General features: G+C 35.7%; 1 protein-coding gene across 9 annotated transcripts in view; it reads left to right on the forward strand.

The window, feature by feature from the left end:
* EYA1 (EYA transcriptional coactivator and phosphatase 1) overlaps positions 1 to 13,866 on the forward strand; it is a 438,130-nt gene that overhangs the window by 255,977 nt on the left and 168,287 nt on the right. For 6 of the 9 annotated variants that reach the window (XM_049853553.1, XM_049853551.1, XM_049853550.1 and 3 more), the window contains 2 exons: positions 3,980 to 4,029; positions 5,620 to 5,747. In XM_049853553.1, the coding sequence (XP_049709510.1) occupies positions 3,980 to 4,029; positions 5,620 to 5,747 (178 nt within the window). The remainder of the gene's footprint in view (positions 1 to 3,979; positions 4,030 to 5,619; positions 5,748 to 13,866) is intronic. The other 3 variants (XM_049853557.1, XM_049853556.1, XM_049853558.1) reach the window with 1 other exon arrangement.

The following is a 13,866-nucleotide window of genomic DNA, read 5'->3' on the forward strand; positions in this document are numbered from 1 at the left end:
AAATTCTGTGCGGTGACAGACATCGAAGTGTAATTGAGCCACTGTTCAGTTTTAGAGTGCCAAAGGAAAGTCAGCTATGTGAGTTTCTTTGACATGAAAAATTATTTTCTCAAAAGAAAATTTCCATTTGAATATGAAATTTTATTTTATGAGAACCCATCAGAAAGAAGAAAAAACAATCACAGTGAGAATAAAACCACTTGCATTTAATCAGATACCAAAAGTATTTCATCCAACATTTAAGTAAATGTTAATTTTGAAAACAATCCTTTAACGCTGTCGTTGAATCAGTGCGGTTTAAACACTTATTCCCATTTTCACGGAACATTTTATAAAACGGAAAATTTTATCCTTTTCTTTAAACAAGATACTTCAGAAAGTAATATGGTATATTACATTAATCAGCAATACTAATAATAAAGCATTCACTTATGGGGCCTTTGGAGAAGGAAGTATAGTATTAACGTTTAAAAGACACCAACCTTTTCCTGGAAGTTCAATTGGAGTTTAGGTTTTTATTACAACACCGATGACATACCAGCCGATAACATAGTCGGAAATATTGATGAGATATTTTAGCAAGAATATATTCTGCTTTAACAAACAGATTTATGGCTAAGGCGATTTTTCCCCCTGTAAAATACATTCTGATTAGAAAATTGCCATTGTCTTCGAGATTTGGGAGTCCTCAGGTTGATCTGTGGTTGGGCAAAAGTAGCTCGCCTGCCAACTCTATTTACTTAGATAAGTTCGGTACTTTCACTTTGAAAATTTCTTTTCAGTTTTAAGAAAAGTTTTAAATTATAGTCATTTTATAAAAAATTGCTTCTAGCAAGCAGAAAAGCCTATGGAAAACCCATAATTTAGGCAAGTACCTACATTTTATTTGCTCTGTGCTGCTGAGATTTAGAATCCCTTTCCATTTACAGTTTACTTTTCACAGAACATTATTAACTTTTTGGCTTCATACATGATCTTCTGTCAGATGCTTTTGATTTGTAATTTAGCAAAGTATAATAAACAGTGCAAAAGTCATGAATTTCACTCTGCATCCTGAGCTCTGTGGTAGGGAAAATGTGATAAAATGTGTACCTTAAGTCTTGTTTGATGATCTCTCAAAGCAAGTTTGCCTTCTGGAAATAATTTCTGGGGTTGAAGAGCATGGTATTAACAGATTTAATGTGGCTATTCAATGGATTGGTGAAGTACTCTGTGAGGTTTAACAAAATGAGAGAGACAAATTGAACATCAACAAAAGTTACATCTGTGAAGAATTAGAAATTTAATTAGAAAAAAGGCAAACTTAAAAGACCTCATTAACTAATCAGAAGTCAAAGTTACTAGTTGAGGAGTCTTGAATTTAAATTCTAAGAAGCTTTGCTATCTTTTCTTTTTTTTTTGTATTTTTACAACTGTCAATAGACTACTCTGGACATTCCATGTAAAGAGTTTTTTAAAACACTTTTTAAAAGTGTTAAAGTGAAATGACTTCATTGTAATAATAAGAGAACGGTAAAGTTATGGGAAATATTTTTGCATTCATAAATGCATTTGAGTTAAAAGTACCAGACTGGGAGAAGACAAGAAATATGTTAAGTTTATGGCTATAAAGCAGAAAATGAGAATTTACTGAATGCCTAGTAATACTTTTCTGAAAACCATGAAATTTCTTTTTTCCCTTTTGAATGGAAATATCACTAATTAATTAGCTTTGAAATGCATTATGGTTTTAAACCTTTAAAGCACAAACTTCCATGGAGATTGTCAAACCCAAGAGAAAATCCACACCAATCAGAAATAGGTGTTCTTTTTAGATAAGTCATTATGAGAGCCTGTTTCCTTGCTGCACTGTAATCTTGTACTACACGTAAAAAACTAAAAGCATGTGAAGTGTAGCATTTTGTAAACTGTAACTAATTTTGCTCACATCTGTGTCTAATTGTTGTCTGCATTCGCATTCTTGAGAGTAGATTTATTTTTCCTGGACCACGATGTGGATTCAGCTGACCAGCCTAAGTGAGGATTAGTTGTTTTAAAGTTATTTTGATTAAAGAGTCATTTTTAAATACAGTAACACACAACACATGGTTTAAATAATCATTGAGACACAAAAGAATATATCTGAAGTGTACTTAATGAAACAAAGTTCATGGATGTGAACTTTCCAAAATCGTAGAGTATGAAAGTGCAGTAGAGACTGAATCGTGCCCAGCATGAAAGAAATATGTTGTCCTGAAAATGCATTTTTTCAATGAGAAAAAAGGATAATTTTTTTACTTATCTTGAAGTTCATTTTTTGTTAACAGTTTGCCTTTGGAATTTTCGTATGATAGGTTAGCCCTCAAAAATAAGTGTAACCAAACTTTTCAAAGTATACAATGAAACTAAAATTATATTTCTAAGATGATGCTATCTAGCTGATATTAAAATTGGAATGTATTTTAATATTTAGCAGAAAGTATGCTTTAAGTAATTACATAATTAAGCCGAGAGAGTACTTTTAAAACTAAGTTAGTTCTCACCTATAATTTATTCCAGGTATATAAAATTTAAAAAAAGAGAGAATAATCTACCCTTGAGATATATTGCTGTAGTCACTAAGGGAAATCATTTACTCTTGTGTGAGAACATTCATTTTAAAATTGTAGAAACTTGTTATCACAAAATGACATATTTGCAGGCATTAAAACTAAATTTTCGTTTAATACTCTAGTATCTTTAAAAATTGTTTTCCATCCTGCACGTATTACAGAAATGCATACCCAGAAGTTCCATGTAACATTATACCAAGACATTTAGACATTGCCAGTGTGTTATTCTTGCCAGAAAGGTAGTATTTCTTAATTTCATAAATCATAATTAAAAAATAACAGGACCTCAACAGAAGATGTGTAGTTGGATAACTCTAATGCCATTTGAAATGCTTCAGCTCTCATCTTTGTTCTATGACCCTAATTATGTCAGTTCAGGTTGAATGAAAATGCACACCAAAAATTTGGAATTCTGAATCATTTTAAATATTATGCAGAATGCTCTTTATTGCAGAGGTGTTAGCCTGACCTTGCAAGCCAGCAACCTTCCTGAGCCCACCTGAGCCTTATCACCTGCTGGCAGTTTGCTCTGCTTCTGGCAATCACTCCCAAAGCCTGTACCTAAAACGATTCAGCAAAGTCCCGAAATACACATTGATATAGAGACTAGTTAACTGGGATGCAAAATTGATTATTAAACTACCCGTTCTCTTCCCAGGTTTAAAAGAGAATTAACAAAAATGAACAGCTTTTTCTATTTTAACAGGCGAATATAAGCACTCACTGAATTTTAAGTTGTCATGGGTCAAGCAGCACATTGCCCAAGGATGGGTCTGAAACCTTGCCTTTGCCATCCGTGTACAGTTAGTCCAGCATTACCTGAAAGCTGCCCGGAAGCGGTTTTAGTGAATGTTAAATGACAAATAGTAAATGTAGAAGAAAATCATTGTGATAAAGATAAGAAACTGTCCGGAGTCGAGGCGGTGGGCGGGAGCTCTACTTCAGCTGGTGATAACAGAAGATGAAAGATCTTCAGAGGACGCTGGCGGATTACTGCTTGAACTCCTTCTGTTAAACGCACTCATTTGGTTAATAGCGATTTTTTCCAAGCACCTTCTCCAAGCCGCCTGGGCAAGGCTGCTTTGCATGTTGATTGGGGGAGGGGTAATCCTGTTTGCAGCTGTCATAGGCCAGTGATGAATCACTATCCCGTCATTTGGCTGCCTTCCCCCTGACAAGGGGAGGAGGACAGACCTGCAGGAGGAAACAACAGTTGAGACCTCAACTTAAAGACAATATGCCTTTCACTGCTGCAGTATCCTCCTTTTTCTCTTTTGGTTAAAAGAGAGCATTGTCGTTCGCAGCCATGTGCTCTGTATAATTAAGACCTGGCAGAGTAACTGAAGCAGAGTAACAACAGCTTCTCATTTTTTACCCCCTGATCACAGGTGCAAATATCTCAAACCAGTTCAGATGTTGCTGTTTCCTCAAGTTGCAGGTAAGGATATTATTGATATTTGGCGTTTGGGGAGAATGCCTTTCTGTGACCCATATCTATTTTTGTCTAGTGTTTCTTAATTATATTACTATTCATAGCAACTGCCTGGGTTGGAAATTACTTAACAATGAGTGTGTGTGTGTGTGTGTGTGTGTGCGCGCTTGTAAAAAAAAGTGTTAAGTATGTAGAAAGGGAGTAGTAGCCTCGTTTGGAAAATGATTATGGGTTATGGTTTCTCGTGTTAGGAAAATGGTGCCTGTAATGAGAATTAGGAGAGAAAAATGGGATTTTAAACCATTTGTACTTTGAATTCAGGAGACTTTTGGAACTCACAACTCACTTTAGCAGTAAAATGGTTCATGTTAAGCAGTTTTAGAAACTAGTCTGCTGTCATTTTAAGTGCCACCTCCAAAGTAAAATGAGTGTAGCTTTTATTGACGTGTTGGGGGTGAGGAGCAAACAGTGTTAGCTTCATATAGGTAACATAAGCCACCACCTCTCCCCTCCCCCCCCTTTTTTAAAAAGAAAAATACATGAAGTTTAAATTAAATGGAATGGGGCTTAGAATTTCACCAAAAACTTGGCTGTCAGAAAGCAGAATGGTATCTAGGTGTGTTTTTAGTGACTTTGAATAAATCCTCTCCTGTCTTCGTTAATAAGAGTACTCAATATAAGTGGTTGGTTCTGAAATTCTGAACATGAGTAGTGGCTTCTGCACCTTTTATAGAATTATTAACTGCTGAGTCTAAGAACTTTCAGGGGGAATTTAACTGTTTATATATGGTAACAACACAAAATAATAGCATTGAAGTAGAATTGTTCTTATTTCCCTGAGTGACAGCTGAGGTATTCCCGAGTGCTAATGCTCTTAGGGACTCACTGTATGTTGGCCTTATCCCTTTTCAATTGGGCACGCTGTATGTAATCCACAAAGCAAACAAGTGAGCCGCCATAATAATGTTTTAATGCTGCATTTGTTTCAAGGGAAACAGAGGAACAATTAAGTAGTTTGCCAGAGTAAACACATGCATCAGGACTATCTCATTCCCTGTCACTAGACTATAGGCTTCAAGTGTTTTATTTGGTTTGGAGACCCATTAAGTTACAATTGGGTGGTAAATTATAAGGGAGTACCTAGTGCTAATTTATTAGATGAAATAGATTCCCTAGAAAAGTGATTTTTGTTTCTATGGTACATGTTTACATATTTGTCTTTTCTTTTAGAAAAATAATGTCTTTAGTTTTATATAAAAAGTTTCTCATATAAAAAGAAGTGTGACGGTATTTCTTCTTTAAAAATTAAAATAGATGCAATTGTCTCACATTAGACCTTGTGACTTTATGAGCTATGTAAGAGGAGGGGGGAAAAAGCCTTTAAAAACTCCATATAAATATTTGACCGAATAGGTAAGGCAAATGAAAAAATGACTGAAGTCAAAATGTAAGATGAACCATTTTGAGTCTAAGAAAATAGATATAATGGGACTTTTGTGCAAGGGTATTTCAAAGAAGGTGTCAGGTCATTAGCGCATTAAACTGTGGTGTTATGAATTCGGTACATCTGTCAAACGGAAGGCTTCTTGTCTTTAGGTCTATGGAAATGCAGGATCTAACCAGCCCGCATAGCCGTCTGAGTGGTAGTAGTGAATCCCCCAGTGGCCCCAAACTCGATAACTCTCATATAAATAGTAATTCCATGACTCCCAATGGCACCGAAGGTGAGTGTCTGTCTTCTGACTGTTTACTTTGCACCTTGTTTCTTCATTAATACACACTTCGTTATGAGGTGGTTAAGATTTCAGTTGTTAAATCCATGAACCTACTCTACCTCCTGCATGTATTTCTCTTTTGACTTATACGTTACTATTCACTGTTAAGATAGGTGATGCACATAACTAAGTTATCATAACATTATATGAATTGGTTTTATTTTGCATATATGCATATGTATACGTGTATATATGTGTGAGTGTATGTGTGCATAACTTGTTAACCTTTGCGCCTGTTTTCTCTCCTTTTGATCATGCTCCACTGCATAGTATCAATTTGCATTGTTTTGCTGTACGAAAATGAAAATTTTGAATTATTTCCTTAATTTTACTTTCCCTTTTGTTACTAAAATATAACTAAATTTATTTACATTTAAACATTGTACAAGATTGTTTCTAAGTATCTGTAAAATAATGCGTGTTCCTAGTGTTCTTTTGGCTCTAGCCATTAAACTATAAATAAATAAAAAACTTAGACTGTTTACAAAATACACAACCTTATTTGGAAGATACACACAAAATTCATTTACTTTTTTAAAGGATTGACTAGTCTACTTTAAACATAGTACTATTATAATTATTTTGTGTGATTAAGAAACATGAATTTTACGTAAATAGAAATGCCTATTTTAATTCATATATACCTGAGTCTAACATATAAGTATGGTTGTATGTATGTGTTATTAACTATTATGCCCATTTAGGTACTATGTGCATTTTTAAAACTTCAGCATATAGACGGATATATTACATATTGTACTTTTTGTTACTTTAGACTATTGAAAAATTAGTATATTCTTCATAGGTAATGCTTTTGCCTGTTTATTGCTTACTAAACCTCAGTACCTTGATGAACTCAGAGCGTATGTTTTACTAGAAGTTTAGTGAATTATACATCTTTGAATTTCATCTGTAGACAAAACCCTTAACCATCCTTTCCTATCACCATGGGGATCTTTTATCACCCCGTTTTTAAAAATAACAAACTAAATACTGTAACACTATTGTTCATTTGGTATACTGTTCCAATATGTATTAGCGATGCCTTTGGAAACTACTGAAGTTATAAAATTTATAACAGATATAAAATGAGTTGTTTCTGATTTGAGACACCTTCATATTTACACCACCAGCGATTGTTTTAAATGTAAATTTTCTGTGTTCTCCTTTTAGAGTAACTACATTCATTTCTACTGCTAATGAAAAACGGCCACTGTTAAAAGTAGAATCTTTGCTGACCTAATGAAAAGGTCAGCTCTCAATGATGTGCCTTTGCACCTGAAACTGTTTTCTCCCCATTTAGAGTGGCAATTGAAAAGAAATTTAAATTTCTTACAGGAAAGCATTTTTAGTGCTTAAATACGTTTTATAGAGCAAATAAAATAAAACTGAACAGTCTTCTTTTTGCTCCTTTTGGAATTCGCCTTCAGGTGAAAACGAGCCTACTGACACGGCAGGCCGGGGGCTGCCACCGTTACACAGACCACTGCAGGTCTGCATGGAGGCGGGCCCCTGCAAGTGCGAGCTTGTGGGCAGCCACTGATGGAAGTGCTAGAGGGGGCCATGGGTTCACTAGTCATCTCTATTACTGTCATGTCCCTATAAGGCAATTGTTTAAAAATAATTTCAAAATAAAACCGGCTAAATATATTTGTTTTGCTTAATGGACTATACCAGTTCATATGGGTAGGAATAATTAAGAGATAATGATCATGGTTTTTTCTTTTGGATATGAAGAAATTAAATGGGGGTAAGAAGTTGTCATCTTCTTGTCATTTTCCTGGCATAGCATCCTCCTACAAAATAAGATTCACACAGTATTGAAACAGAGTATGGATTTGGGGACTGTCCCCTTGGATGGCTTGCGTGAGCGATGTGTGGTTTATTTTTTAAATGCGTGTGGAGTGATAATATTTTTTTTTTTAATATTTACACTTACACTTAATTGTTAATTTGATATTCATTCATGGTCAGGATTACGGTACTTTGTAAGATTTTTTCATGTCTAAAATAAGTTAAAAGAAAATACTTTAGCTAAGTATGCAGTCTGTGAAACCATTCAGTCTGGGAAATACTTAGAAATTATTCCTCATGCTTAAACTTAATTATCTTATGTTTATGAAATGAATATTTTTAGACATGATTTCAGACACACAGTTACTCACCTCACCCTGTTTCCAGGCATTCTTTATTGCTGTACTTTTCAGGAGCTGTGGTAGTTAGAAAGTAAGGTTAGAAATATCAGTGTAAATTATCCAAAGAATAAATGGAATTTTAGTCAGTCTACTGGTATATTCAGTTTTATTTTGGTGTATAGTTTGACAATATGGACATAAACTTTCTTCATAATCCATATTACATGCCTGTTTAGATGTAAACAATAATTGAAAAGTTCTGAGTTATTAGGTTTGTAAATCAATTTATTATGTTACTTGTGTGTTCTAGAACGTACTTATTTCATTCTTTTTGGTTACCACTAGAGAAGTTAAGTTTAAACCTAGTGCCATTGAGTCGATTCCGACTCATATCGACCCTGTAGGACTGTAGAACCCTGTAGAACTGCCCCATAGAGTTTAAAATCAGTTAATTCATCAATGTCTGGCAAGCATCCCTGGAACATAATCATTAGGGATTTTTCTATCTTTTTTTCTTTTTGAAATAAATAAGATTTGAAACTAGCCACGTTTACCAATGAATTAGAGGAACGGAAAGCAAGAAATTCATTCAAATTTAAAATCATCTTTGAAAGATCAATTAGCTCCTGTAACTCCACAGCAGCTATCACAAGTTATAAATGCCAGGGCTTATCTTTTAAAAACTTACCTACAGCACAATTGGAAGTTGTCTCTTTAATTAGGTCAATGAAACTTCCATTTCATTTATACAGTTGTTGGCTTCTCCTGCATTTATATAGGTTGTCTTCTCCTACTCAGAGCCATTTTTTACTTCCTGCCTCCGCTTGTCCCTATAATGAGGCTAAGAAAACATGAAAATCTTGTGTATCAAAACCCATAACTTCATCTGAAGAACAAACAAGAAGGGAATGGAATGGAGAGGCAGAGAATATTAAGTTTCTTCTTAGGTCTGCTGCCAAATTATCATAAGACTCAGTGTTTGTAGGTTTTGTACTCACAGGCTAGTGCCTATTTTCATGGTTCATCTAAGGGATAAAGACAGACGCTGAGCTACAGCCTCAAATACTGGGCTCTTTTTATTTCTGAGATGAAATGTTCTTCAGTTAGAATAGTTGTTTGAATGTTTCATATTTTAAAACTTCCAGCTATTCACATTTTCATACTCTTTTCCAAGCTCTCTCTGAATTGTTATCATTGCAGTTAACTGTTGGTTTTACCTAGTTTATGTATCTTTGAAATATAAAGTATAAATTGGTAAAATATAAAACAGTAGCATAAGTGAATGTTTAACTTGCATTGAGAAAGGCAGAAGTGACATGATTCCTAAGGAATTAATAAACATTTTAGTTACTATTAAGCAATTTGAAAGCTTGGCCTGGAGAAGATTAATGTGTTGTTATAAAAACACCAACTGTGGACTCAGTTTTAACTGTTTTTCCTAGTCTTTTGCACAGTTAGTCTTCCAGGACACAATGGAATAGACATTTCATATAAGAGAGATTGTTAAAGCATACTTTTAAGGAATAGATTTTTTGGTGGTGATGTTTCTGTTAGATGACTATTGAAGGGTCAGACCTGAGAGGATTTCTGATGTTTGGGGATGGGTCCAAGCCCCTATTCGGTAGAGGCCTGCTGTTGATATTTATTTTATTTATGTGTGAGAAGTAGTTGGGAAATATCCCTTCAGGAAGACCCAGGACCGTAGTGGTAAAAGGATTTTTATTTACGCACCTAATTAAGGTCTTGTTTGCAAAGCAGTGATTCTTTCCGTCTTTGTTTTTTCTAGTTGTCTAAAGTCCATGGGAGCCAAAGGTTGGTCAGTTCTTATATTGCTAGTTTGAGTGTTTATTTTTGGTTGTCTGTGGGGAAGCAGCATGGGGAAGGATGACAAAGAGGCGTGAGTGAGCAAAACTGAGAGCTTGGAGCTTTCGCTATTGTAAATTTAGGTTCAAACTCAAGAAAAAACATGAGCTTGTCCTAAAACAGATTAAGTTCATCTTGAAATGACATAAAACCAGGTGCAGTTGGCATCTTCACTACAAATAGTGTTTCAGAAATTTTGATGGTAATTCAAATAGTAATTTTGAATTGGTATATCAGATTTCCAAGATGATAACAGATAGAATCTTGAGTTAGGTGACTAAATTTTCTTCTGCATTTTAAAATTTATTTGTGTATCGCATATTTAGATTTCCAAGATGATAACAGATAGAATCTTGAGTTAGGTGACTAAATTTTCTTCTGCATTTTAAAATTTATTTGTGTATTGCATATTTCAGGATGATAAGTTAATTCAGTTTTACAACTTTATGTCATGAGGAGCTATTTTTAAATTGTTCTGTCATTTCCACGAAGCTTAGATCACTAACAATTTCTCTGAATTTGTTACATTTCTCACTCCAATTTTAGTTTAGTAAAATACAGTTATATCTGGCTAGAGTGTTTTTAAGGAATCTTATTTAGAAGAAATATCTATCATCTGGTGAATATGTATAAAATTATGGTCTGAGGCTGCATTTTAAAGGCTAAGCTTATATGTTTGTGGTCAAGTATTCTGTTGTCAGTAGAAACATGGTAATCTAATTTTATTGTTGTTTACATTCTCCACCAGGGTTTCCGCACATGATTTAGTTTCCGGAAAATTTAAGGGACGTTGAGAGTAAAGAATTTCCTAAATGATGTTTTTTAGAGTTTGTCTGTAGCCACAGAATTGGCCTCTTATAAATTATTCTTAAGTAAAAGTCATAAACAAATGAAGAAAGTAATTAAGATTTAATGTTTATAGTATATACACATATATGAATAATTTTCACATGCCTGTTAATTAGTAATAACAATAATGGCTAATGTTTATGAACAACTTGTTGTTAGTCACTGTGATGACCAATTTCCATGTGTCATTTCATTATCTTCAGAAGATTCCTTTGACATCACCAGCATAATGATTAAGGGACTAGATCAGACTGAGTTTCAGTCCCCGCTCCAGTATTTGTTAGCTGTGTGAACTTGGGCAGGCAAGCTCTGTGTGCCTCAGTTTGTTCATCGGTGGAATGGGATAACAGACTTCCATCAGGCTTGCTGTGAGGATGGTACCTAAAACACATAGCTTACATGTAAACCGAGAGGTGTTCTATAAAGAGAGAGAAATAATGATCACCTCTATAGCACTGTTCCTGTTTTACACCCAAGAAAACTGAGTCTTAATGAGATGCCACATATAAAGCCATATGACTTGGAATTGGTACCACTGGTATATGAACGGGTATTTGAATTAAGTTCTGACTCCGTCCATAGCCTGGGATTTTAAATCACTACATTGTTACTGAGAGTATATATGATTCTCATCATCAGTCAGTGCCTTTTCTGATACTAAACACTGGCACCTGCACCACCATGTTGGCCCCTTCATGACTGGAGAAGGCCATTCCCTAGCAAACAACAAAGCTGTGTATGAACCAGCGGCAGAGGCTTCGATGACAACAGGGCTTCATTGTAAGGATGACTCCCTCCAGGCAGCCATACTCTAAGTCCCCGTGGCGTGAGTGTGTGAGATTTCTTCCCATGGTCACGCGTGCACAGCACATTGGATTAATAGATTAACTTTTAAAGGATTGTCTCTTACTGGTTTTTAGTTTTCAGAGCTTTAGATTTAATTGTAATTCCATCAGCCGTCTGTGTATGTTAAGCCTTTCTGGGACCAACCAGAGATGAGAAGTCATCTCTGTTTTTCATTATAATCATCATTATTATATGCACATTTGGATTGGAGCAGTATTACTGTGAAATTAAAAAAGCAGTTGCAGTTCTGCTACTGCTGAGAGTCAATATTTTCTAACTCAGAAAATATTTTTTAAGTAGATGATAAATTTGGTTACATTACCCCTGACTTTCAGAAACTATATTCTATCAACCAAGGAAAACTATGTTGGCATTAGTTGGGGGCCCCATAGGAGCTGCAGTTACTAAAGTCCCAAGTTGTGAACATGCCTGGCATCTTAGTCATCTAGTGCTGCTGTGACAGAAATACCACAAGTGGATGGCTTTAACGAAGAGAAATTACTTTCTCACAGTCTAGTAGGCTAGAAGTCCAAATTCAGAGCGTCAGTTCCTTCTTGTTAGTCTTCCCCTGGTCTAGGAGCTTCTCCTCGTAGGAACCCCGGGTCTATGGGATGTGCTCTGCTCCCGGTGCTTCTTTCTTGGTGGCATGAGGTCCCCAACTCTCTGCTTGCTTCCTTTGCCTTTTATCTCTTGTGAGATAAAAGGTGGTGCAGGCCACACCCCAGGGAAACTCCTTGTATGTTGGATCAGGGAGGTGACCTGGTAAGGGTGTTACAATCCCACCCTAATCCTCTTTAATGTAAATTTACAATCACAAAATGGAGGACAACCACAAAATACTGAGAATTGTGACCTAACCAAGTTGACACATTTTTGGGGGGGACACAATTCAATCCATGACACCTGGTATGTTCCAGAAATAGCAAAGAGATCAGTGTGGCTAGAGGAGAGAGAATGACAGAGTATAATAAGAGGTAAAGTCAGAGGAAAAAAAGAGTGGAGTGTGTAAGTCCTTGTAGTTTGGCAGATATCCTCTAGCCTATTATATAGAGCTAACTGTGTCATTCATAACAATAGGAGCTCAAGTGGATATTGCCTGTAACTGGGCTGAATTTCTGGAAAGACAAACTTCCTGATAAGGTATGGCCTGGATGTAGACAGTTGTCACCTACTCCCAATTGCTAATAATCCAGAGAATCACAGTTCCATGGCGTCTCTCTGCCTTGTATGGGTCAGAACTTTGGTATGAGCAGAAATACCTCTCTATCTTCTGGGAGAATCCTATCCCATCTTCTGGGAGAAACCTGGTTCCGTCCAAGGAGATGTGTGATCCTTTAATGAGTGCGGCATTTAAGCTAATTCTTAGCTCTCTGGTCGTGGATTCCCTGCTTTAAGTAATCCCTGATTTCCCATGATGCCCAAGGGTGCCTTGGGGCGAAGAGTATATAAATATAGTGGTGTGGGTGTGGGCGTTGTGGGTGTGGGTGTTTCTTCTCACCTCGCTTACTTGGAGTAAGGACCAAGCAAAGTGCATAATAGAAAGATGCACATGTTACAATGTGTTGACAGAATCAAAGCAAAGTAAGCTTTCTGTCCAAGACTCTGATTAGATATATTCAACAAATCATATTTCCTCACATATCTTTAACTTTACCTGCAGCTCCTGCGTTTATTGGGACTTCGTTTCTACATTCATTCTCTTGCCCATCACAGGCCCTCTCTCTCAACTCCTGGTCCCTGAATTTTTTTCCCAAGGCTTCCTTCTAGAATAAACTGAATACTTACTTTTTGTTTTTACTTCTGGTAGGAAAAAAATGACCTGTTGTATAGCAGTCCTCAGTGATGCCTAAATACTGCCTTCACTAAGAGAAATTAAGCTTTGAAAAGCTAGTTAAGGATTTGTGTTAAGTTTTAGGACCCAAAATTGTTTATAAATGAATGGTTATTATAACCGTGTACATGTTAATTTGCTCGTTTTGCGGATTTTTTTAGGTTTGCCTCATGTCTCCAATATCCCATCACACCCAAAAAGGTAGACAAACTTTCAAGCGCATCCCAAGGAAGTATGTATATTCGTGTGCTCCCCGTAATACAAATTGGAAACGTTTTTCTTGTGTGAAAGGAATCAATATCTAAAATGCTTATTTAATTATTACATCTATTAGTAATAAGTGGGATTTTCAGTGGGTAGAAAACTTTTTTTTAGCAAAATAAAGGATATGTACTGAATCGACTGAGTCCTTACTATGCTTTAGGCACGTCATTATGCCTTTTACATACCTCATTTTATCCTCAAAAATGATCCTTTAAGGTGATGTTTATGTAGCCTATTGTCAGCAGTTTAAGTGACTAGTCTAAAGTTTACACAGTGTGTT

The sequence above is a fragment of the Elephas maximus genome, chromosome 15, assembly GCF_024166365.1.
Source record: "Elephas maximus indicus isolate mEleMax1 chromosome 15, mEleMax1 primary haplotype, whole genome shotgun sequence".
Classification (NCBI taxonomy): domain Eukaryota; kingdom Metazoa; phylum Chordata; class Mammalia; order Proboscidea; family Elephantidae; genus Elephas; species Elephas maximus.